This window comes from Chrysemys picta, chromosome 5 (genome assembly GCF_011386835.1).
Source record: "Chrysemys picta bellii isolate R12L10 chromosome 5, ASM1138683v2, whole genome shotgun sequence".
In the NCBI taxonomy this organism is placed as follows: Eukaryota; Metazoa; Chordata; order Testudines; family Emydidae; genus Chrysemys; species Chrysemys picta.
In genome coordinates, this window is record NC_088795.1 from 25,184,546 (window position 1) to 25,206,626 (window position 22,081).

Here is a 22,081-nt window from a genome sequence, read left to right on the forward strand (position 1 = left end):
CAAGGGTATGTCTACACTACGGGATTAATCCGAATTTACAGAATTCGAATTTTGGAAACAGATTGTATAAAGTCGAATGTATGCGGCCACACTAAGCACATTAATTCAGCGGTGTGCATCCATGTACTGGGGCTAGCATCGATTTCCAGAAAGTTGCACTCTGGGTAGTTATCCCATAGTTCCCGCAGTCTCCTCTGCCCATTGGAATCCTGGGTTGAGATCCCAGTGCCTGATGGGGCAAAAAACATTGTCCCAGGTGGTTCTGGGTACAGCCTCACCCCTCCCTCCATGAAAGCAATGGCAGACAACCATTTTGCGCCTTTTTTCCTGGGTGAACACTGCAGACGCCATACCACAGCAAGCATGGAGCCCGCTTAGCTCAAGACAGCAGTCATGAACATTGTAAACACCTCGCGCATTCTTGTGCATTTATGCTGAACCAGGACCAGAAAAACAAGGCGAGGAGGAGGCGGCGACGGCAGCGCAGCGACAAGAGTGATGAGGATATGGACATGGACACAGAATTCTCTCAAACCGCGGGCCCCGGTGCTTTGGAGATCATGTTGTTAATGGGACAGGTTCTATCCGTGGAACACCAATTCTGGGCCCGGGAAACAAGCACAGACTGGTGGGACCGCATAGTGTTGCAGGTATGGGACGATTCCCAGTGGGTGCGAAACTTTCGCATGCGTAAGGGCACTTTCATGGAACTTTGTGACTTGCTGTCCCCTGCCCTGAAGCGCCAGAATACCAAGATGAGAGCAGCCCTCACAGTTGAGAAGCAAGTGGTGATAGCCCTGTGGAAGCTTGCAACGCCAGACAGCTACTGGTCAGTCGGGAATCAATTTGGAGTGGGCAAATCTACTGTGGGGGCTGCTGTGATGCAAGTAGCCAAAGCAATCACTGAGCTGCTGCTACGAAAGGTAGTGACTCTGGGAAATGTGCAGGTCATAGTGGATGGCTTTGCTGCAACGGGATTCCCTAACTGTGGTGGGGCGATAGATGGAACCCATATCCCTATCTTGGCACCGGAGCACCAGGGTACCCAGTACATAAACCGCAAGGGGTACTTTTCAATTGTGCTGCAAGCATTGGTGGATCACAAGGGATGTTTCACCAACATCAACGTGGGCTGGCCGGGAAGGGTTCATGATGATTGCGTCTTCAGGAACACTGCTCTGTTTAAACGGCTGCAGCAAGGGACTTACTTCCCGGACCAGAAAATAACCGTTGGGGATGTTGAAATGCCAATAGTTATCCTTGGGGACCTAGCCTACCCCTTAATGCCATGGCTCATGAAGCCATACACAGGCAGCCTGGACAGGAGTCAGGAGCTGTTCAACTACAGGCTGAGCAAGTGCAGAATGGTGGTAGAATGTGCATTTGGACGTTTAAAATGTCGCTGGCGATCGTTACTGACTCGGTCAGACCTCAGCCAAACTAATATCCCCATTGTTATTGCTGCTTGCTGTGTGCTCCACAATCTCTGTGAGAGTAAGGGAGAGACGTTTAAGGCGAGGTGGGAGGCTGAGGCAAATCGCCTGGCTGCTGATTACGCGCAGCCAGACACCAGGGCGATTAGAAGAGCACACCAGGAAGCGCTGCGCATCAGAGAAGCTTTGAAAACCAGTTTCATGACTGGCCAGGCTACAGTGTGAAATTTCTGTTTGTTTCTCCTTGATGAAAACCTGCCCCCTTTATTGACTCATTCTCTGTAAGGAACCCACAGCTTGCTTTCAAAGGAAATAAAGTCACTATAATTTAAAAATAATTTATTCTTTATTAATTGATTATAAAAAGAGGGAGAGAACCCGGGTGGGGTTTGGGAGGAGGATCGGCGGGAAGGAAAAGGCCACTAAAAAAAGGTTAAAAAAATGACAGCCTTTTGCTTGGGCTGTCCACTGGGGTGGAATAGGAGGGTCACGGAGCCTTTCCCCCCCATCCGCGTTCTTACACGTCTGGGTGAGGAGTCTATGGAACATGGTGAGGGGGGAGGGAGGTTATACAGGGGCTGTAGCGCCAGTCTGTGATCCTGCTGCCGTTCCTGAGCTCCACCAGACGCCGGAGCATGTCTGTTTGCTCACATAGCAGCCCCAGTGTTGCATCCTGCCTCCTCTGATCTTCCTGCCGCCACCTCTCATCTCAAGCGTCTCTCCTCTCCTCACGTTGGTCCCTCCTGTCCTCACGTTCACTGGCATCTTTCCTATACTTTGAAACCGTGTCCTTCCACTCATTCAGATGAGCTCTTTCACTGCGGGTGGATTCCATGATTTCCGCTAACATCTCGTCTTGTGTCCTCTTTTTCCGATACCTTATCTGAGATAGCCTTCGGGATGGAGGAGGGAGGCTTGAAAAATTTGCAGCTGCTGGAGGGAGGGGAAAAAAGGAGAGAATTTTTTAAAAAGATACATTTTACAGAACAATGCTTATACTCTTTCACGGTGAACAACACTACTCACATTACATATTACATGTGATTTCTGTGCAAGGTCGCATTTTGCCTCTTAATATTGAGTGCCTGTGGCTTTGCTGCTAGAGATCACAGACGCAGGTCCGGGCAACAGAATTCGGCTTGCATGCGACCATGGTAAGCCATTGTCTTTCGGCGTCTGCACCCTCCTTTCCCACATACCAAGCAAAGCCCGTTGAGTGCTGCAGTTTTCCTGTTAACCTTCAGCAGCAGAAAACAAACTACCCCCCCCCCCCCATCCAATTCTCTGGATGATCGCTTTATCCCTCCCCCCACCGCATGGCTGGTATCAGGGAAGCTCCCTGCAGGAACCAAACTAACAGCCCTCCCCCCCCCCCGCCATGAATTCTCTGGGATGATCGCTTTACCCCTCCCCACACCGTGTGGCTGGTATCAGGGAAGATCCCTGCTAGCCAAACGCGAACAGCTCAGGGCCAATTCCCCCCGTCCCCCGGCACTTGGCTAACTGCAGGGAAGGATTTCTTTTCAGCCACAGGCAAACAGCCCAGTAGGAACGGCCACCTCTGTCTCCTTAATTAAATTCCCGTATTTCAACTAGGTTACCCTGAGCGATATCACTCTCCTGAGGCTTACACAGCGAGATAAAGAACAGATGTTGCTTGAATGCCAGCAAACACCGGGACCATACACTGCCAGGCTTTGTCATGCAATGATACCAGATTACTTGCTACTAGCATGGCGTGGTCAAGTGTCCTACCATGGAGGACGGAATAAGGCTGCACTGCCCAGAAACCTCGTGGAAAGGCTTTTGGAGTACCTCCAGGAGAGCTTCATGGAGATGTCCCCGGAGGATTTCCGCTCCATCCCCAGACACGTTAACAGACTTTTCCAGTAGCTGTACTGGCTGCGAATACATCCCAAATTCTCAGGGCAAAGTAATCATTAAAAAACGCTTGCTTTTAAAACAAGTTTTATATTTTAAAAGGTAAACTCACCTGAGGTCCCTTCCATGGGGTCATGGTCTTGGATACTGACTTGGGAGGGTACTTCAGTCAGGCTGAGAAAAAGATCCTGGCTGTTGGGGAGAACGGAGTGCTGTGTGCTATCCGTAAGCTCGTCCTTCTCCTCCTCCTCCCCGTCCGCAGAATCCTCAGGTGTAGCTGATGAGATTATCCCCGCCTCGGAATCCACAGTCAGAGGTGGGGTAGTGGTGGCGGCCCCCCCTAGAATTGCATGCAGCTCAGCGTAGAAGCGGCATGTCCGCGGCTCTGACCCGGAGCGACCGTTTGCCTCCTTTGTGTTTTGATAGGCTTGTCTGAGCTCCTTGACTTTCACGCGGCACTGATCTGAGTCCCTATTGTGGCCTCTCTCCATCATGCCCTTGGAGATTTTTTCAAAAGTTTTGGCATTTCGTCTTTTCAAACAAAGTTCTGCTAGCACTGAATCCTCTCCCCATATAGCGATCAGATCCAGTACCTCCCGTACGGTCCATGCTGGTGCTCTTTTTCGATTATTGGCCTGCATGGTTACCTGTGCTGATGAGCTCTCTGTGGTCACCTGTGCTCTCCACACTGGGCAAACAGGAAATAAAATTCAAATGTTCGCGGGGCTTTTCCTGTCTACCTGGCCAGTGCATCCGAGTTCAGATTGCTGTCCAGAGCGGTCACAATGGTGCACTGTGGGATAGCTCCCGGAGGTCAATACCATCGAATTGTGGCCACACTAACCCTAATTTGAAATGGCAATATCGATTTCGGTGCTACTCTGCTCGTCGGGGAGGAGTACAGAAATCGATTTTAAGAGCCGTTTATTTTGAAATAAATGGCTTCGTTGTGTGGACGGGTGCAGGGTTAATTCAATTTAACGCTGCTAAATTCGAATTAAACTCATAGTGTAGACCAGGCCCAAGGCTCATTATCTTCCTGTAGAGCTTGTATCAAAAGTCAAATGTAAGATATGAACACTATTAAGATATAGCAATTTTTAATATTTTAAACTAAATGTTTTCTAACCACATATCCTAATTCAAAAGTCTTAGCTGTGTTGTGAAATAATGTGCTTAAAATGTTTATCTGAATATTCCAATAGACTCTGTCAGAGCAATGGGGCAAGCATGTTCCAGAGTCAATGGCACTCCACTAATAACATCCTGCCTGCAAATCCTGGATGTTTGTATATAAGGACTTTTGAGCAAGAGCATCTCAGCTGATTGCAGCTGTTAAGAATGCACATAGAGAGAGAAATTGTTCATTAGGTAGTCAAGTCCCGAATCTTGCAGAATTTGATACATTACTATCAATACCTTAACTGCATCCAGAAATGAACAGGAGGAAGCCTATTCAGACCTTGGAGAACTGATCTAATGTTCTCTGTACATCCTGCCCTGCTAAATAGGTGAGCAGCTGCATTCTGAACCAAGTATAATTTCTAAATGGTCTTTATGGATAGCCCCATATGAAGCATATTTTAATAATTCCATAAGGAAATCACAAAGGCATGAATAATTGTTATGAGATTCATGAAAGAGAGAAATGTTCACAACCAAATGGAAAAAAAACACTTGGCTACTAATGTTTCCTGGGAATTCAGAAGGAGTCAGGGATCCAGCAGTACACCGATGTTGTGAAAATAGGGACCAATATCATCCCCACCAAATCCTTTAGATGCTTATGCCATCCTAAATTTATCACTGTTTTGTCTGGATAGACTTCAGACAGCTCAGTGTCTCATTCAAGCCCCTATTTTGGTCAGGCATTTGAAAGCGTGGTGATCATCCAAATCCAAATCTGAACTGTGCCATTGATCCAACTTCCATAACGGAATGAACCAAAATTCTGGAACCAAACACACATGAACTTTGTAGTTTTGGCCCATTCTATTTTTATCTTTGGTGAAGCTGACTTGTTGTATTAGATGGTACCTTTTGACGGTGGGATGTCTAATTGCTTTCCCGTTAAGACAGTTTTAAATAATATTACCCTTAATATTGCAACATATTTTTCCCATCTATTGAATGACTTATTTTAGAGATCTGGTATTATTTCTTTGCAGGTTATGAATGCGAGCCATACAACAATCCTGCTGATTTTTTTCTGGATATCATTAATGGAGATTCAACTGCTGTGACACTCAGCAAATCAGAATCTGTCAGTCAATACAATTTATCAGGTATGGGAGCTGGAGGTCAAGTGATTGTCCACACTGATCCCATTCATGATGCACATGCACCCCAGGTGTGCGAGATCGGATTCTTTTTGAATAGCAGTATCTGTTATGGCCACACCTGAACCCCTAATGACCTCTTGGCTATCATAGGTGAAGGATAAGAGGTGGAGTGGCTGCAGTCATTACTCTGTTCCTTCTTACTAACTGTGGTGCATGCCAGAACACGTGTCTTCATGCAACATAGCTTCTCCTAACTCACTTTGTGAGCTCGGTTAGCTTTTTAAGATTTAATTTATTAATTTTTAACTTTACTTTCTTTGTTTTGCCTGTTGGGAGGGGACTTAACTAAGAGCTTTCCAACCCCCCTCCTGTACACAAGTGTATTCCCACATCATACCAGATTCCAAGTCTCTGGGCTTCAAGACCTGCCAGTTGTGCAACTGTATCATGCCTATTAACAACAGGCACTCCAGATGTCTCACTTGCCAAGGAAAGGAGTACATACTGGAGCATTGCTCCCAGGGCTGCCCAGAGAATTCAGGGGGCATGGGGCAAAGCAATTTTGGGGGCCCCTTCCATAAAAAAAACGTTGCAATACTATAGAATACTATATTCTTGTGGGGGACCCTGTGGGACCTAGGGCAAATTGCCCCACTTGCCCCCCTGCCCCCTCCCCCCCCGGGCGGCCCTGATTGCTCCATATGCTGCTTCTTGTGTAAAAGCAGAAAACTCTTTTGTTTCTAATTTTGTGCCCGCAGTTACTTGTGGGTAAGATTACAGCTAGATTGTGTGATTCAGCCTCCAAGATTTTAACGTAGTTTTCAGCTTTACATTCTCAGGGAACTTCTTGGGGAGTTGCATTCAGAAAATATAAGCTCCCTGAGAACATGAAGAGAAAATTGTGTTATGGTCTTGGCATCTGAACCACACAGTTTATTCTGGGACATGTTTGGTTTGCCATTAGATATTCTGGCCACCCTGGAAAAAAGGCAGGAGGCAATAGATGTGGTTTAACTAGGCCACAACTTCATTCACTTAAAATACCTGGGAGTATACCCAGCAATAAACTGTACAGTGCATGTCATCATCATTTCCACATGGTCCCCAACCTGGTCCTAGGTATCCCATTGCTGGGATTCTTTGTGCCCGATACGGAAATAAACTTGAGCTTTGAAGCTTGAATCCTGATCTGAATTGCTGTAACATTCTGTAGGTTTGGATGTTGGATTCTGGTTTAGCCTCATCTCTATTTATTTATGGTAAGAGATTTTTGAGGATAAAATGTAGCCCTTTCGGGGGGAAAAGAAAACTTCAGCATACCTAAACTGCCATGAACTAATTTGTGTCGTTAGCTTTCTACTGCTGTTGCTCCTACAACAATATTTTTCTTTTTAATCTGAAGAAACCATTGAAGAGGACAGAGGTGATAAGACTATTGCTGAGAAATTAGCGGAGTTGTTTTCCAGTTCCCCTTACTACAAAGAAACAAAAGCAGAATTAGAGAAGCTGTCTTTGAAAAATAAAAGGAAGATGAGTGCAGATTTCCAGAAAATCACATATAGCACTTCCTTCTTTCACCAGCTCAAGTGGGTGTCCAGACGCACATTTAAAAACTTGATATATAACCCACAAAGCTCCATGGCCCAGGTAATTGTAGTGAATCTTTAAAACATGAACAGTTATAAATAGTCTGTTTCTTTCTGAAGATGAGTTGGGTTGAAATATACAATGTTGACTTCTAATAATTAAGAAATGAAGAAAAAAAACTTCCAATTGATTAGCCAACAGTATGACTTTAAATAGTCTTTCACATTGTGGAAATCTTTACATAGTCATAGATCATATTAACAGAGAAATCCATAGACCTTCATTCTTTTCAGTGCTGCCCTTCACACTTTTGCTAATTATCAAATACAGTAGAACCTCAAAGTTACGAACATCAGAGTTACGAACTGACCTGTCAACCACACACCTCATTTGGAACCGGAAGTACACAAATAATGCAGCAGCAGAGACCAAAAAGAAAAAAAAAAGCAAGTACAGTACAGTACTGTGTTAAACGTAAATTACTAAAAATAAAGGGAAAGCAGCAGTTTACTTTTCATAGTAAAGTTTCAAAGCAGTATTAAGTCAATGTTCTGTTGTAAACTTTTAAAAGAACAACCGTAATATTTTGTTCTGAGTTATGAACATTTCTGAGTTATGAACAACCTCCATTCCTAAGGTGTTCGTAACTATGAGGGTCTAATGTATGTGTTAAACAAAGGTTTTCTGCTACACAGTCCAACATCTCTTTATATTTCGTCATGCAATAAAGTCAGAATGCTGTCTGTTTGATAACATTCATTTCCAAAGCGGAGGATTGTTTTTTCAGAAATAAATGAGATCTTGTAATCCTAACACAGACAAAATTCCTTTTGACTTTAGTGAAAATAGGATCAGACCCTTTGGGCCAGATCATGCCACAATTACTTATGCGGAATATCTTGTATTCTGCATTTGGTCCCATTGATTCAAGGAGCAATCTACTACTTTAGTGGCACAGTCTGGCCACTAAATTGTCACTCTTTGTAGAGCCTCTGTAGATTTTATAGTATAATTGTCTTTGAATTGTAATGATGATGATGATGACAGCAATATTATTTTACATTTTCTTGATGTCTTGACTATCATATTGTGGGTTTGAACTAGGATAGATCGTATTTTTCCCTTTTCTTACCTTTGCTTAACATGTACACTTCTGGAGCAGCAAATGGAAGGATTGATAAACTATTTAGAATTGATAGATTAATGACAACAAATACAGTAATATAAATGGTATGCACTGATATGTCCCACCACTACTTTGGCCAGATTCAGCCTGATCCTTACAATGGTGTCCAGTGAAAAGAGGGATGCACAAGAAGCCTTCCCTCCTTCACTTGCATAATCCATATAAGGATCAGGCAGAATTGCAGCCCCATAAAGTGGGGATTTCAGGGACTGCTCCCATGTTACTCCATTTCCAAAAGGGTGAGGAGGGGCAGGTAGGAAGTGAGGCCATGGCTCTGCCCTTTTTAAGCACTGACCAACAGTGTTGGACAGCTATGCAAGGGAGTAGGCTTCGCCCTACAAAGCACTGAAGTATTGCATATGCAGAGTCTGCATGCCCAGGAGCTCCAGTACACATTCTATCTGAATGCCTTTGGTGCTCTCATTGGCCCAGTGCATCTCTGAACTGTGCTTAAATGCACGTCTGCATTGCTCTGCACTGAACTGTGCTTAAATGACACAATCAAACCTTTGTGAGCATTTTTCAACAATGATGCAAACATTTTCCAAAAGACTATGATCACCAGCATACGGGAGATCTGTTCAGAATCTCTCAAGTTAAAAGGTTTTTGGATGTATATCTGTATGTTGATATTATGGATATCCCTAATAATTGGTTTGTAAAAGCTTGATCTTGTGACAAGAATTATACTCTCAAGCTTTATAATACTCCAGGGTTAATGGTCCTGACTTTCTTTCTCACAATCTTTTCTATCTCCCAAACCTCATTAGGAATGGATTTCAAATACATTCTATAAATGGTACACAGTTCACTAAGCTGTGTTTGCTAATCCTCTCCAAATTGGTCTTGATGTGATCCTTGTTTTCCACTACAATTAGCTTAGCGGCTGAATTATCCCTGACATTTGGTCCTTTCAGCAGGTTCTTAGTGATATGGTACCATGTATGAAATGCTTTATAGTGTTAAGACTCATACATCCCTCATGTTTAACCATGACTGAACTGCCTGACACCATCATTTTTGCTGATTTTTTTTTGCTTCTACATATTAAGAAATAATCATGTACAAATTTTCATCATTCTGATTATGTCATTAAAGCCATTCATACTTTTTTATCTGTTGGAAAAATTCATGTTACTATTGGCTTAAAACTAACAATAATTGGATTGTTCTGGATCAAGTAGGCTTTAACATCCTTTCTACTGGGCTTTACTGTGAAATAAATTATTAATATGGTTCAATCCCCGCCCCCCAGATCCATTATTGAATAGGCTTAAAATACACCTCTTGTTACAAGCACAAAGTTGCTACTTTAAAAAAAAATATTGTTTGAACCTAGCATTTGAAAGAAATAATAGTTTAGAAGTGATTTCTTTTCTGCTTTATTGTTTCAGTACAAAAGTGAAGGAGGTTTCTCTTCACTTCAGCAATGTCTCTGCTCCCTCCTCTGCACTTAGTTTATTAAAGATCCCTTTGTTATAGTTATTAAACGAGTACTATTTTTGAATATATTTGTTTGAGCTGGAAATATTAGAAATACACATTTTGTAAACCAAACTCTGAAAATTTATTTTTTGTATAAAAATGAGTTTTATTCTCATTTTGGTTTGTATTATGTTAGGAGTTTTTGTTACCATTGTTCCTCATCAGCAGAGCAGGGATACTAGTTTTTATCTAGTATAAGAAAGCCTTTGTCAATCTTAAATTCTCAGTTCTGGGCTCCTCGAATATGAAGATTCTCATGGTTAGTGGCTGAATTATCACCCTTCAATCAGTCCGATAGCTCCTAGAATTTCCCAAGTGCCAGCTGTGTATTTAAACAAACATTTGAGGCTCTTTTAAAATAATATCAACAAATAAGACATTGAACAGGCAAAGGGCAACTTGTTTTTAAAGGTGTATTTCTAGAGGGGCTGCCTGAGCACTTCTTTGAAAACTAATGACTTTTGTGAAGAAATGTATTTGACATGTGTTGGGGGAACTGATTGAAAAGTCCTATTGCCAAAGCAATAAAGGATTAAAAGATGGAAATATAACTAATGCCAATCAATATGTGTATATCAAAAGTCGAGGAATGTGCTATCATGCTTTGAGAAGGTTTAGAGTTTGGTTAGGCTGCTGCACAGCCATTATGGATCACCTTTTTTGTGGCTTTTTCCAACAGTTTCCTATGTTCAGGACCTGACTCTCTGGCCAGATTCCTTTAAAGTCCCATCCCTTCTTGGAGAGGACTTCTACCTATGCTCTCATCGGGGCCTCTTTCCTCTGACTGCCCTGTACTCTTTCTTTTAATCTCTTCCCTCAACTTGATCACATCCTCCCCAGTTATTCCAGGTTAGGTTAACAGAGTTCTCAGGCTCCCTTAAGCCCTAAACTCAGCCAGAAAGGATTAATCTATACATCCCTTCACAGGTTGATAAAGATAATTGTGTTGATGTAATAGACTTCTGTAAGACATTTGACTTAATATCACATAACATTATGGTTTAAAAAATAAGAACTATAAAATTATTATAGCTCACACTAAATAGATTAAAAACTAACTGGTAGATTTCAAAACATAATTGTTAGAGAATCACCAAGTGGGGTGTTTTTACTGGGATTCTCCTGACATCAATTCTTGGCTCAACACTGTGCAAAAATGTTATTAATGGCCTTAATCATTCCTCATGAAGTTTGCAGATGACAAAAAGATTGGTGGAGTGGTAAATGATAATGAGGAGAAGTCACTTATACAGAACAATTTGGATCACTTGGTAAGCTGGGCACAGTCAAGTAACATACATTTTAACAGCGCCAACTGCAGGATCTAGGAACAAAGAATGTAGACTGTATGTATAGGATGGAGAGTTGTGTCCAGGAAAGGCCCCTTAAAAGGACAGATGGGTCATGAATGTGACCTCACAGTGCAGTGCTATAGTTAAAAGGGTTAACAAGAACCTTAAATTTATAAACAGGGCAATATGGAAATGGCATTGGTGAATCCATAACTGGAATGCTATCTCCACTTCTGGTATTAAACATGCAGAATGTTCAGAGAAGAGTCACAAGAATGATTCAAAGTGTGAAGATATCTTATAGCTAAGAGCTTCAAGTGTTCAACATGCTTAATTATTGAAAAGAAGGCTAAGAGGTGACTTGAGCACAGACTATAAGTACCTACTCAAGGAGAAGGTATCTACTACTTGTGATTGGAGCAGATATCGAAGGAGAGTGGTGGATGTCACTGTGTCTCAATGGGTCACAGGTGACAATACCAGATTCAGGACAAACTGCTGGAAAATAGGGCAGACTCACCCCCAAATTGGTGGTTATTCTTCCATAAGCTATACCAAGCCAATAACAAAAGTAAACTTCTGTCTCACCACACTGGTTAACAAGAAGTCAGAAATGCAGTCTCATTAGGCATCCCAGCCCTTCTTTCACCACCCAGACACCAGACTATATGATGAGTGGTTATTTAAAACCATTTTCATCAAAGGGTTCTTCTAATCCCACATAGCCAGATCAATATATAACTCAGATCTTACCAAATAATCGCGCTGTTGCCAATCCTTTAGTATCTAATATCTAAAGGTTTATTTCTAAGAGAAAAGAAAGAGGGGAGAGTTAAAATGGTCAAGGAAAACAAATACATACACTCACTGCAAAGTTCTTGGATCAGGTTTGTAGCAGTGATGGAATAAACTGCTGGCTTGTAAAATCTCTGGTAATTTACAAAAAGATTGGAAGGTCCTCGGCCCATTGTTTGGAATGTTCCTTTTAGTGTACGTCCAGAGATCAGAGCAGGAAGGAGTCCAAATGGAGATGCTTCCAGGGCCTTTTATGCTTTCTCCCATGTGGAGGGAAAGCTCTCAGTTTTAGTTTGTGGAAAAGTACAGGCACAAGATGGAGTCCAGGGTCACGTGAGCTAGTCACATGCCCTTGCATGCTTTGATGAATCATAGGAGCAGTCATTACCCCATATTCTGGCTAAAATGTCATCAGAAAGGGGGATAAGCTTTTTCTGTGGCCAATTATGTTAATTAATGGGCCATCAACTTGAATGGTCCATTCACAATGTGTTGGCTAGACTGGATGCCAACTACCTTGTGGGTGTTACCTCAGGAGCAAACACATTTGTAATACAGATATATAGTCAATATTCATAACTTCAGGTGAAAGGATGATATATGTATACAAACAGGATAATCATATTTAATAGATTGTAACTTTTCCATTGATACCTTACATGACATACCTGATATAAGATTTGTTGCATTCATATAACAGCAAGAATGATATATATGGTCATATTATAATCATACATCACAATGAATTATTCATTACTTATAATCTTTAAATCAAGCTTGGATGCCTTTAAAAAGTTACTGGGCTTGATGCAGGAATTTCTGGGTGATATTATATAGCTATGCAAGGGGTCAGACTAAAGATCACGATGGTCCCTTTTGGTCTTAAATTTATAAAACTATGAAAGCATTAACCATAGATATATAGAAAGCAAGTCTCCTTGTAATTTCCATATTATATTCTGCTCTCTTTCTGATACAGAGGAAAGATAATCACAACTTAAACACTTGTCCTGACTGCAAATTCCCAGATAGATACAAATAACCGTCAAAGACTAGGTTAAATTTTTTATTTTCATAATGAAGACATCCAGAAGCCCCTAGTGAGGAGTGACTTTTGAGCGGATATATAGACTTACTGATTTTTCTCAAAAAATGTTAAAGCTGGAATTGTTTTATCTTGCTTATATGATCAGTTGACCTCTTAGAATGATTGGTGGCAAGCTTCTGATGCCACCCAAGAGAGCTCTCCAGGAAGAAATAATTTCAAATTTGTCAATTTATCTTCCTATATCATCTGCTTTGAGTGTCACACTTCCTTTTTTTCCTGGTCCACAGATGCACTTCAGTTTTTTGTAGATGCTATTCATGTTGCTTTCATCTGCAAGATTCCAGAATGCCAACTATTTTCTCTCATTGCTGTCATAGTTTTCATTGCAGACCTACTTTGGTTACTCTACATATTTTCTATACTGATCTTGTGTCTGATTTTTGAGGCAACAGTGAATGAACCAGATGTTTATTTTCCAGTAGGGAGCATATATCTGAATCCCTCTCATTAAATCAGTTTTAATATCTGTTTGAAGCAATCCTACCATCTTTGAGCTGTACAGTAGCTAGCCATACATCTTCTACCATTAAATTGTTTATAGAAATTGCACAAATAAAGTCTAAGAATTTATTGAAATTTGTTTGAACAGCGATACAAAAATTCTGTTAATGTATAATTCGTGTTGGTTTTAAAATCACATTACTCTCGTCAGAACAAAGAATGAAAATAGAATATAATAAAATACTGTAGAGTATTTTGTAAAAACATTTTTGTCACTTCACTAATGAGTAACCGCTGTTGCTGTTTAGTTAGGTTATTACTGTAGTTATTATAATTTTCAATTATAATTATCTGAAATAAAATGCAAATTCTTACTTGATTTTTCTTTCAGCTGTGTATTACAACTGGTCTGGGAGTAGTTGTAGGAGCCATTTTCTCTGGAATAAAAAATGATTCCAGTGGCATTCAGAACAGGTTAGTAAACATGGGAACTGAACATTTTAATAGGGCATACAAATCACACTGTATAGTTCATTTTGTTTAGATTTTTACTTAGCCTCTGTTCTTGTGCTAGAGCAAGCAGACAGCTACACACTGTAGAAAATAAATTACATTTTTAAGAAGTATCTGTGAGAGAGGGAAAACAATGTTTGTTTGTACCATGGTAGCATCAAGAGACCATAGACCAGGACCCCATTGTGCTAGGCACTGCACAGACACAAACAAAAAGACAGTCCCTGCACTAAGGAGTTTAATAAGATCCATAAGGTTATGTTACACGGAGCAGTACCTAGGGTATATACAACAAAGAGAGTTGATGGACTACATTGGAAGCAGCTTCCGCCTGTCCTCAGCCAGAAGTTTGACTGTTTTCTAACATAAGATCAAAAGGTGATTAGTTCCAGTAAACAGTTAATTTGCTTCCTGCATCTTTATTCCATTTTCATGTAGTAACACTATACCCATCTCCCTCTGATAAATGTTCTTCCTTCCTTCATTAGCTAAAAAAGCTATTTGCATAGCTAATTTTCTTGCTTTTGTTTGTTCTTTCCACAGAGTTGGTGCTTTATTCTTTTTGACCACCAATCAGTGTTTGAGCAGTGTTACAACGATTGAACTTTTTGTCACAGAAAAAAAGATATTTATGTAGGTAAATCCCTGTGTAATAGAAAGCATTTCATGTTGTTTTATTTGATGCTGTATCAGTTTATCTTTAACTTATACACTAACTGCCCCTATCTATCAGTCATCTTTAGGGTCTAGTGATGAATTTGTTACTGAAGGCACAGCTTAGCATTTGGTTCTAAGATAGATGTGAACTATCCCAGCTCTTAAGTATGGTATTAACTCAAAAGTTTAATGATAATGAGAATATGAGCATTGATAACTGTCTGCTTGTCATTTTAACAGAAAAACCCAATTATTCTGGAGCTGGAGGCAGAGCTTGAATAGATTACTACCACTTTGTCCCCCACAGTATTACTCCTGATTACTAGTCTCTCTCAATAGAAGTATAGCTCTCAAACCAGAAACTGGTTGTCATTGTTATACGTTTAATAGATACGATCAAAAACTCTACTGCCAACTAGCGTAAAAGAAGTCAGTTTTCACATCTATGGTGTCAGCAATCTAGATTTCAGGTAATTGATTTTCACAGCTGAGGAATATGGCATTGTTAAAGTGTGAGAAACATAGAACAACTTTTAAAGCTGTGGTGGTGTTTCTGTTTCTTGACTGATTAGGCAAAACACCTATCTTCAGGAAGAGGGATTGAAGGAAGTCACTGGGGCTACACATTTTTCATGGAGATGTAGCAGTTTAAGGAGAAGCAGACTATAAACAGGATTAGGGGAATTTTAGAAAATATTAAATTTTTTTCCCTAGGCCATTCAGGCCCTGTCACAGATACCATTTGAGAAGAGTGAGGCTACTGTAAGGTTTATTGGCTGGATGCAGAATTTAAATACAACTTTCTCTCGCCACAATCAGCTGCTCACATGTAAACTAATCAAATGTTATAAAGTTTAGAGAAACAATTCCTTGATATTTTAAACACGTTTCTTAGAAATGCTTATTCTAGGACAGTGATTCTCACTCACTATAACTGGCTCTGTGGATGAGGGGAAAGCAGTGGATGTGTTATTCCTTGACTTTAGCACAGTTTTTGATACGGTCTCCCACAGTATTCTTGCCAGTAAGATAAAGAAGTATGGGCTGGATGAATGGACTATAAGGTGGATAGAAAGCTGGCAAGATCATCGGGCTCAACGGGTAGTAATCAATGGCTCCATGTCTAGTTGGCAGCCGGTATCAAGTGGAGTGCCCCAAGCGTCGGTCCTGGGGCCGGTTTTGTTCAATATCTTTATTAATGATCTGGAGGATGGCGTGGATTGCACCCTCAGCGAGTTTGCAGATCACACTAAACTGGGTGGAGTGGTAGATACGCTGGAGGGTGGGGATAGGATACCGAGGGACCTAGACAAATTAAAGGACTGGGCCAAAAGAAATCTGATGGGGTTCAACAAGGACAAGTGCAGAGTCCTGCACTTAGGCTGGAAGAATCCCATGCACTGCTACAGACTAGGTGCTCAGCGGCTAGGCAGCAGTTCTGCAGAAAAGGACCTAAGGGTTACAGTGAACGAGAAGCTGGATATGAGTCGACAGTGTGCCCTTGTTGCCAAGAAGGCTAACGGCATTTTGGGCTGTAGAAGTAGGAGAACTGCCAGCAGATCGAGGGACGTGATCATTCCCCTCTATTTGGCATTGGTGAGGCCTCATCTGGAGTACTGTGTCCAGTTTTGGGCCCCACACTATAAGAAGGATATGGAAAAATTGGAGAGTCCAGCGGAGGGCAACAAAAATGATTAGGGTGCTGGAGCACATGACTTATGAGGAGAGGCTGAGGGAACTGGGATTATTTAGTCTGCAAAAGAAAAGAATGAGGGGGGATCTGATAGCTGCTTTCAACTACCTGAAAGGGGGTTCCAAAGAGGATGGATCTAGACATGACAGAACAAGAAGTAATGGTCTCCAGTTGCAGTGGGGGAGGTTTAGGTTGGATAGTAGGAAACACTTTTTCACTAGGAGGATGTTATATGGAGATATATACCTATCTCAGAGCCCTGGCTGGGATGATTTAGTTGGGGATTGGTCCTGCTTTGAGCAAGGGGTTGGACTAGATGTCCTCCTGAGGTCCCTTCCAACTCTGATTGGAAAGATTCATAGAATCATAGACTGACTACTATACCCCTTTCAGGAATCTGATTTGTCTTGAGGACCCCCCAAGTTTCACCTCATTTAAAAACTACTTGCTTATAAAATCAGACATAAAAATACAAAAGTGTTACAGCACACTAGCCAGGCCAGATTAACTCTCCTGTGATTTTGTGGGCCCCTTTTTCCTAATTTAAAACAAAATGATCACAATTATGGCATCGAGGCTATTAACGCTATACTAAACTTGCCTTTTAATAAACAAAGCCGTTCTGTGGTTACATTTTAGGCTTAAAACATGTAGAATATAGTTAAGTTAATTCAAAATAGCCTACTTCTTACCTTAGAACAGCTGTTATATTACTTTTTCTCTGGGAGGGACTTTGGGTGCAGGAGGGGGCTCCAGGCTGGGCTGCGGGAGAGGGTGAGGGTGCGGGCTCTGGGAGCGAGTTAGGTGCAGGAGGGGATTCTGACCTGAGGCAGGGGATTGGGGTGCAGGAGGGGGTGTGAGGTACAGGTGCCATCCAGGAGGCGCTTACCAGAGGCAGCTCAGCAGGGCTCAGGCAGGTTGCCTGCCCATCTGCCATAGCCCCACGCCGCTCCTGGAAGCAGCCGGCTGCTGGCACATCTCTGCATACCCGGGGGGGAGGGGGACAGCGTGTCTCCGTGCGCTGCCCATGTCTGCAAGCACCACACCCGCAGCTCCCACTGGCGAGTTCCTGGCCATTGGGAGCTGCAGGGATGGTGCTGGGGGTGGGGGTAGCATGTGGAGCCGCCTCCCCCGCCACTCCAGGGGCTGTAGAGACGTGCCAGCAGCTGGCCACTTCCAGGAGCGGCATGAGGCCACAGCAAGCAGGCAGCCTGCCTGAGCCCTGCTGCGCCCCTAGCCTGAGGCCCTGGGATGCAGCCCCTAAAGCCCCTGCGTTAATCCGGCCCTGTGCACTATTACTGAAAAATTGCTTTTTTCCTCATTTTTACCATATAATTATAAAGTAAATAAATTGGAATATAAATATTGTACTTACAATTCAGTGTATATTCTATACAGCAGTATAAACAAGTCACTGCATGAAATTTTAGTGTGTACTGACTTTCCTTGTGCTTTTTATGTAGCCTGTTGTAAACCTAGGCAAATATCTAGTTGAGTTGCTGTATCACTGCAAGACTGCTGTGTACCCCTGGTTAAGAACCACTGTTCTAAGGCTCATGTAAAAAAGTCTGTATCCACAGTGCAGTCGGTGGGCTACCACCCTCAGTATCAAAGTCTCTGGGCTTTAGCCTATAGCTCAGCTAGCTCAGGTGTAAAGCACTACCAACTCGCATAAGATGTTTCTGTTTGTGGACAGGATCAACACCTGAATAAGAGACCAAATGAACTCTGCAGCAAAGATAAGCGTAAACAGGCTTTTCTCCATTTAGTCCCAAGTGAAACTCACAAGAGCTGGTCCAAGAAGTAACTATAATCAAACCACTAAGTCATAGTGACCACCAAAATAATTAAACTGAACATTTGTAGGAAAGGGATCATACCAAAAACTAGTACTGTGACACTAAACTTGAGCAAGGAGGTTTTGTTTTTTTTTGTTTTTTAAATGAAGAAGATAATCAAAAAGACTCTAAAGTCAAAATTAAGGGATAAAAACACTAGACTCAGCATGGAGCTTGCTTAAGCAGTTCATAATTCATGGAAGCGATGCATCTCCCTAACTAAAAGTAGTACCAGGAGGGCAAGAAAAAAGCAGTATGGTCAAATACCAAAGTTCAAGAGGTTATTCAAGCTAAGTAAAGTATGAATCAAAAAATGAAGAGAATAAAGAGGAGCATAAACTATGGAAGATAAAAATGTAAGCTATAAATAAGGAAGACTAAGAAGGGTTATGAAAAGCAAATAGCTAAAGACATAAAATCAAAAAAGGAAATATGTAAGTATATCTCAGAATCAATAAATCCACTAGACTGAAAGGAAATAAACGGAACAATTAAGGAATATAAACACTGCAAAGAAGTTAAATGATTTCTTTGCATCTGTCTTCATCACAAAGGATGGAATAGGGTGCTCAGGTCATCCAATCTCAAAAAGGTTACAGCAGAAATAGAGTGGATTCAGAGAAGGTGTCAATGATTTGAGGCACAGAAAGAGTTTCATATGAAAATAGATTGAAGAAAGTGGGATTGTTTAGATTAAAGATCAGATGATTAATATAGTGCTTAACTAAGGGCTGGTCTACACGGGGGGGGGGGGGAGAGGGGGAAATAGCGTAGCTGAAGTCGAAGTATCTTAGATCAAATTACCTGGGGTCCACACGGCGCGGGATCGACGGCTGCGGCCCCCCCGTTGACTGTGCTACTGCCGCTCGCTCTGGTGGAGTTCTGGAGTTGACTGTAAGCGCCTTCAGGGATCGATATCTCACATCTTAACGAGACGCGATATATCGATCCCGGATAAATTGATTGCTACCCGCCGATACGTACCCTAAGCTACAAAATAATGAACAATAAGAGAAGCTCAATCAGTACTCCTATGTACCCTGTATTATAAGGTTTCAGGAGATCTTTAAAGTGTTTGTTAAAATGTAAGTTGATCACTATAGATCATGGCAGGGATTTAGGTGCCCAGATTCCATTAAAATTAATGGCTGTTGGGTGTCTAACTCCCTTAGGCTGCTTTGAAAATCCCAGTCTATATGGCTTCATTGCTTTATTACTGAAATATAATCTATAATATACATATATATTTCTGTGTTCTAGACATGAATATATCAGTGGTTACTACAGAGTATCTGCATATTTTTTCTCAAAGATAATAGCTGATTTAATACCCATGAGGACTTTACCAAGCATCATCTTCACCTGTATAAATTATTTCTTAATAGGCAAGTATCCTGTAAAAGAAAGCTGCATCAAAATGAACTATGGTCATTCACTCTTTCCTTTGGCAAATAATTCAGTTATCCACAGGTTGTCTGTTTGCACTTCTTCCTTATGGGGTCCTTGTCCCATTTTTTATTTTTTTCCTCCCTTTAGCATAAGCTTATAGAAAACCTTTATTCGGGGAGTAGGTTGGTAAATAGATTGTTTTGAAGCTACTTACTGTTAATACAAATCTGAAGTTAGCTTTGGTAAGCTTTTACACTGATTTATGCATTCCTCCCAAATTCTGTGTATGCCTTTTTACGATTTGTCTAATCTAATGGTTATGGAGCAAGAGACCCAAGAGTATTAATGAACTTGACTTTTCTGCAAGTTAACTATGTTAATAAATTGATTGGACCAGATCTGCTGCTGAGGTAAATTGGGTAGCTTCACTGACATTAATCGAGCTACACCAATTTACACCAGCTGAGGATCTATCCAGTTATTACTATTCATGATAATAAACAATACAGTACCATTGTGTGGCACTTAACAGGGATTAAAAAAACATCATCCCTGTCTTGACAAGATTACAGTCTAATACGATCAAATCAGTAGGACTGCTCACCATGAATGAAAGTAAAAAAATAAAAATCTTGCTCTAAATTAGGCAAGCATAGATTAGAAGGGTATCAGACAACAGAAGGGGCAGAGAGTAAACCGCATACAAATGAAAATATTATACAGTGATTTATAGATTCTGATATTTTAAAGTATAGACCAGTAGAGTATATAGAGGAGTAGATAGCATGAGAGTAAAAAATCAAGGGTGGAAAACAAGACAAAGGAGTGGTTTTTGAGCAGGCATTTGAAAGAGGTTGTTTAGCATGCAGGAAGGGAGGATGACCTTACTACTCCTTCCCTGCAGCTGGACTACTTCTTTGTTTGGCCTTTGAATTGACTCAGCTTTAGGTACAATGGATATAGGTTTCCATTCTGAATTCCTATTATAATCCAAGATAGTCATTTTCTTTAAAGTGGTGTTCATGCAGTAGGACAGAACACTTTATGGTTGATAATACTCCTTTTCTGCAAATAAAAGCAAACTATGTACTGTGGTACTACAAAAAGGTATGTGCATAGTACACATTAAAACCCTAATCTAGGAAAAGACAGACAGACTTTTTCCACCCCCATTTCTTAGGTTTCAAGCCAACAATTGGAGCCTTCTTTATCATGATGGTTACCCTTATACTGGTCGCCTACACAGCCAGTTCTATGGCTCTGGCTATAGCAACGGGACAAGATGTTGTGGCTGTCGCTAATCTCCTCATAAATATTTGCTTTGTTTTTATGATTGTAAGTGATACATTTTTGTTTTTTCTCTTAAATGTTTGTTGTACAAAAGAAATGCCAATGAAATGCCATGTGTAAGTACTTTGTTTATAAAAAACTATTTATATGGGCTTTGAAGCACATCAGCAGAGTCCTCTGGAATTTTAAGAATACTGCCTAATCCTTCCTCTTGATATCAGATCACATTATGGACACATCTCCTGTAAAGTGAGACAGCTCAAGTAAGCAGGTGTAAAAAAGGCAAAGTGGCCCAGAGCAGTGGCTCCCCATTGCTTTGCAAGTGACTAGCGTTTGAGGGGTAAGATTGGTCTCTGACTCCTTAGGCGTTATTACCTCTGCAGAATTACATGACTTGAATGGGACTATTTTGCATGGCCTTGGCAAGTAGGGGTGTAACTGCTGGTAGTGTTGCAGGAGGGAGGAAAGCTTTTGGAAGATTCTGTGGAATACACCAGAGCCTAATCAAAGTCCTTGAACTCAATGATTATTTTTGTCCCCCTCCGATATGGATTATTCTTACCTATAAAGAGAAAAATCTATTGGATTGCTCTTCCAGAGCAGATTACGGAGCTTTTCTTTTCCAGGGCGGTGGTAATTTCTGCCAGCTTTGTTTATATTTTTACCCATTGCCTGTCTTGACCAAGATTTAGGCCTTTTATTTCTATAATTAAATCATGTCAGAGGATTGTTGCTGAGGAACTGCTGGATTTCCCCTCTTGAGTTCTTCCTAGTTTAGGATGTCAAAGGTTAGAAAAGGGAAGCTCCAACTCGCTATAGTATGACTTGAGGGAGATTCCAGGCTTTCCTACTGCTGGGGACCAGAGAAAGGCTCGTGTTCCTTAGGACTCTCGTGCTTTAAGAGGAGGCTTAAGACCTGTGCTTTGAGTGAAAATCCTTTGTTTCCTGCCAAAAAACTAGTGACGGCCCAGCAGGCCACTATTGCTCCAGGTAGAAAGAAACTGTCCCGAAAAGATTCTAAGTAAACTTCTGCCTCAAATACAACTCCAGTGCATTTCTTCCCTTGCTGTCCAAGACCATGGAACAACTAAACATCTCGCGTAACAAAGGGCCTAATCCTATTCCTATTGACAGGGAGCAGGTAAAGCCTACGGGATCAGGCCCAGATTTAGGATTCTATACTCATTGTGCATGTGTACATTTAACACTAA

The 22,081-nt window shown here is 41.4% G+C and overlaps 2 protein-coding genes across 2 annotated transcripts in view; one reads left to right on the forward strand and one right to left on the reverse strand.

Annotated features, from left to right (window-relative positions):
• Positions 1-22,081, forward strand: part of LOC101933505 (broad substrate specificity ATP-binding cassette transporter ABCG2-like) — a 37,474-nt gene that overhangs the window by 12,124 nt on the left and 3,269 nt on the right. Inside the window, exons 8-13 of the mRNA XM_065597528.1 lie at positions 5,483-5,599; positions 6,999-7,243; positions 13,882-13,964; positions 14,547-14,636; positions 19,452-19,576; positions 20,761-20,915. Of these exons, the coding sequence (XP_065453600.1) occupies positions 5,483-5,599; positions 6,999-7,243; positions 13,882-13,964; positions 14,547-14,636; positions 19,452-19,576; positions 20,761-20,915 (815 nt within the window). The remainder of the gene's footprint in view (positions 1-5,482; positions 5,600-6,998; positions 7,244-13,881; positions 13,965-14,546; positions 14,637-19,451; positions 19,577-20,760; positions 20,916-22,081) is intronic.
• Positions 1,768-4,883, reverse strand: LOC135983882 (myb/SANT-like DNA-binding domain-containing protein 2). Its single transcript, XM_065597527.1, has 2 exons — positions 3,427-4,883; positions 1,768-2,366 (listed from the first exon to the last, which is right to left on the reverse strand). Exons 1-2 carry the CDS (start codon positions 3,953-3,955, stop codon positions 2,143-2,145), a joined length of 753 nt encoding a protein of 250 aa, XP_065453599.1. The 5' UTR covers positions 3,956-4,883; the 3' UTR covers positions 1,768-2,142.

Bases quoted from the DNA above. Each gene is read 5' to 3' on its own strand.
- LOC135983882 (XM_065597527.1), bottom strand. From the start codon at position 3,955: ATGCAGGCCAATAATCGAAAAAGAGCACCAGCATGGACCGTACGGGAG. The intron at 2,367-3,426 runs GTGAGTTTACCT...CCCTCCCTCCAG, and splicing joins CCCCATGGAAGGGACCTCAG to CAGCTGCAAATTTTTCAAGC.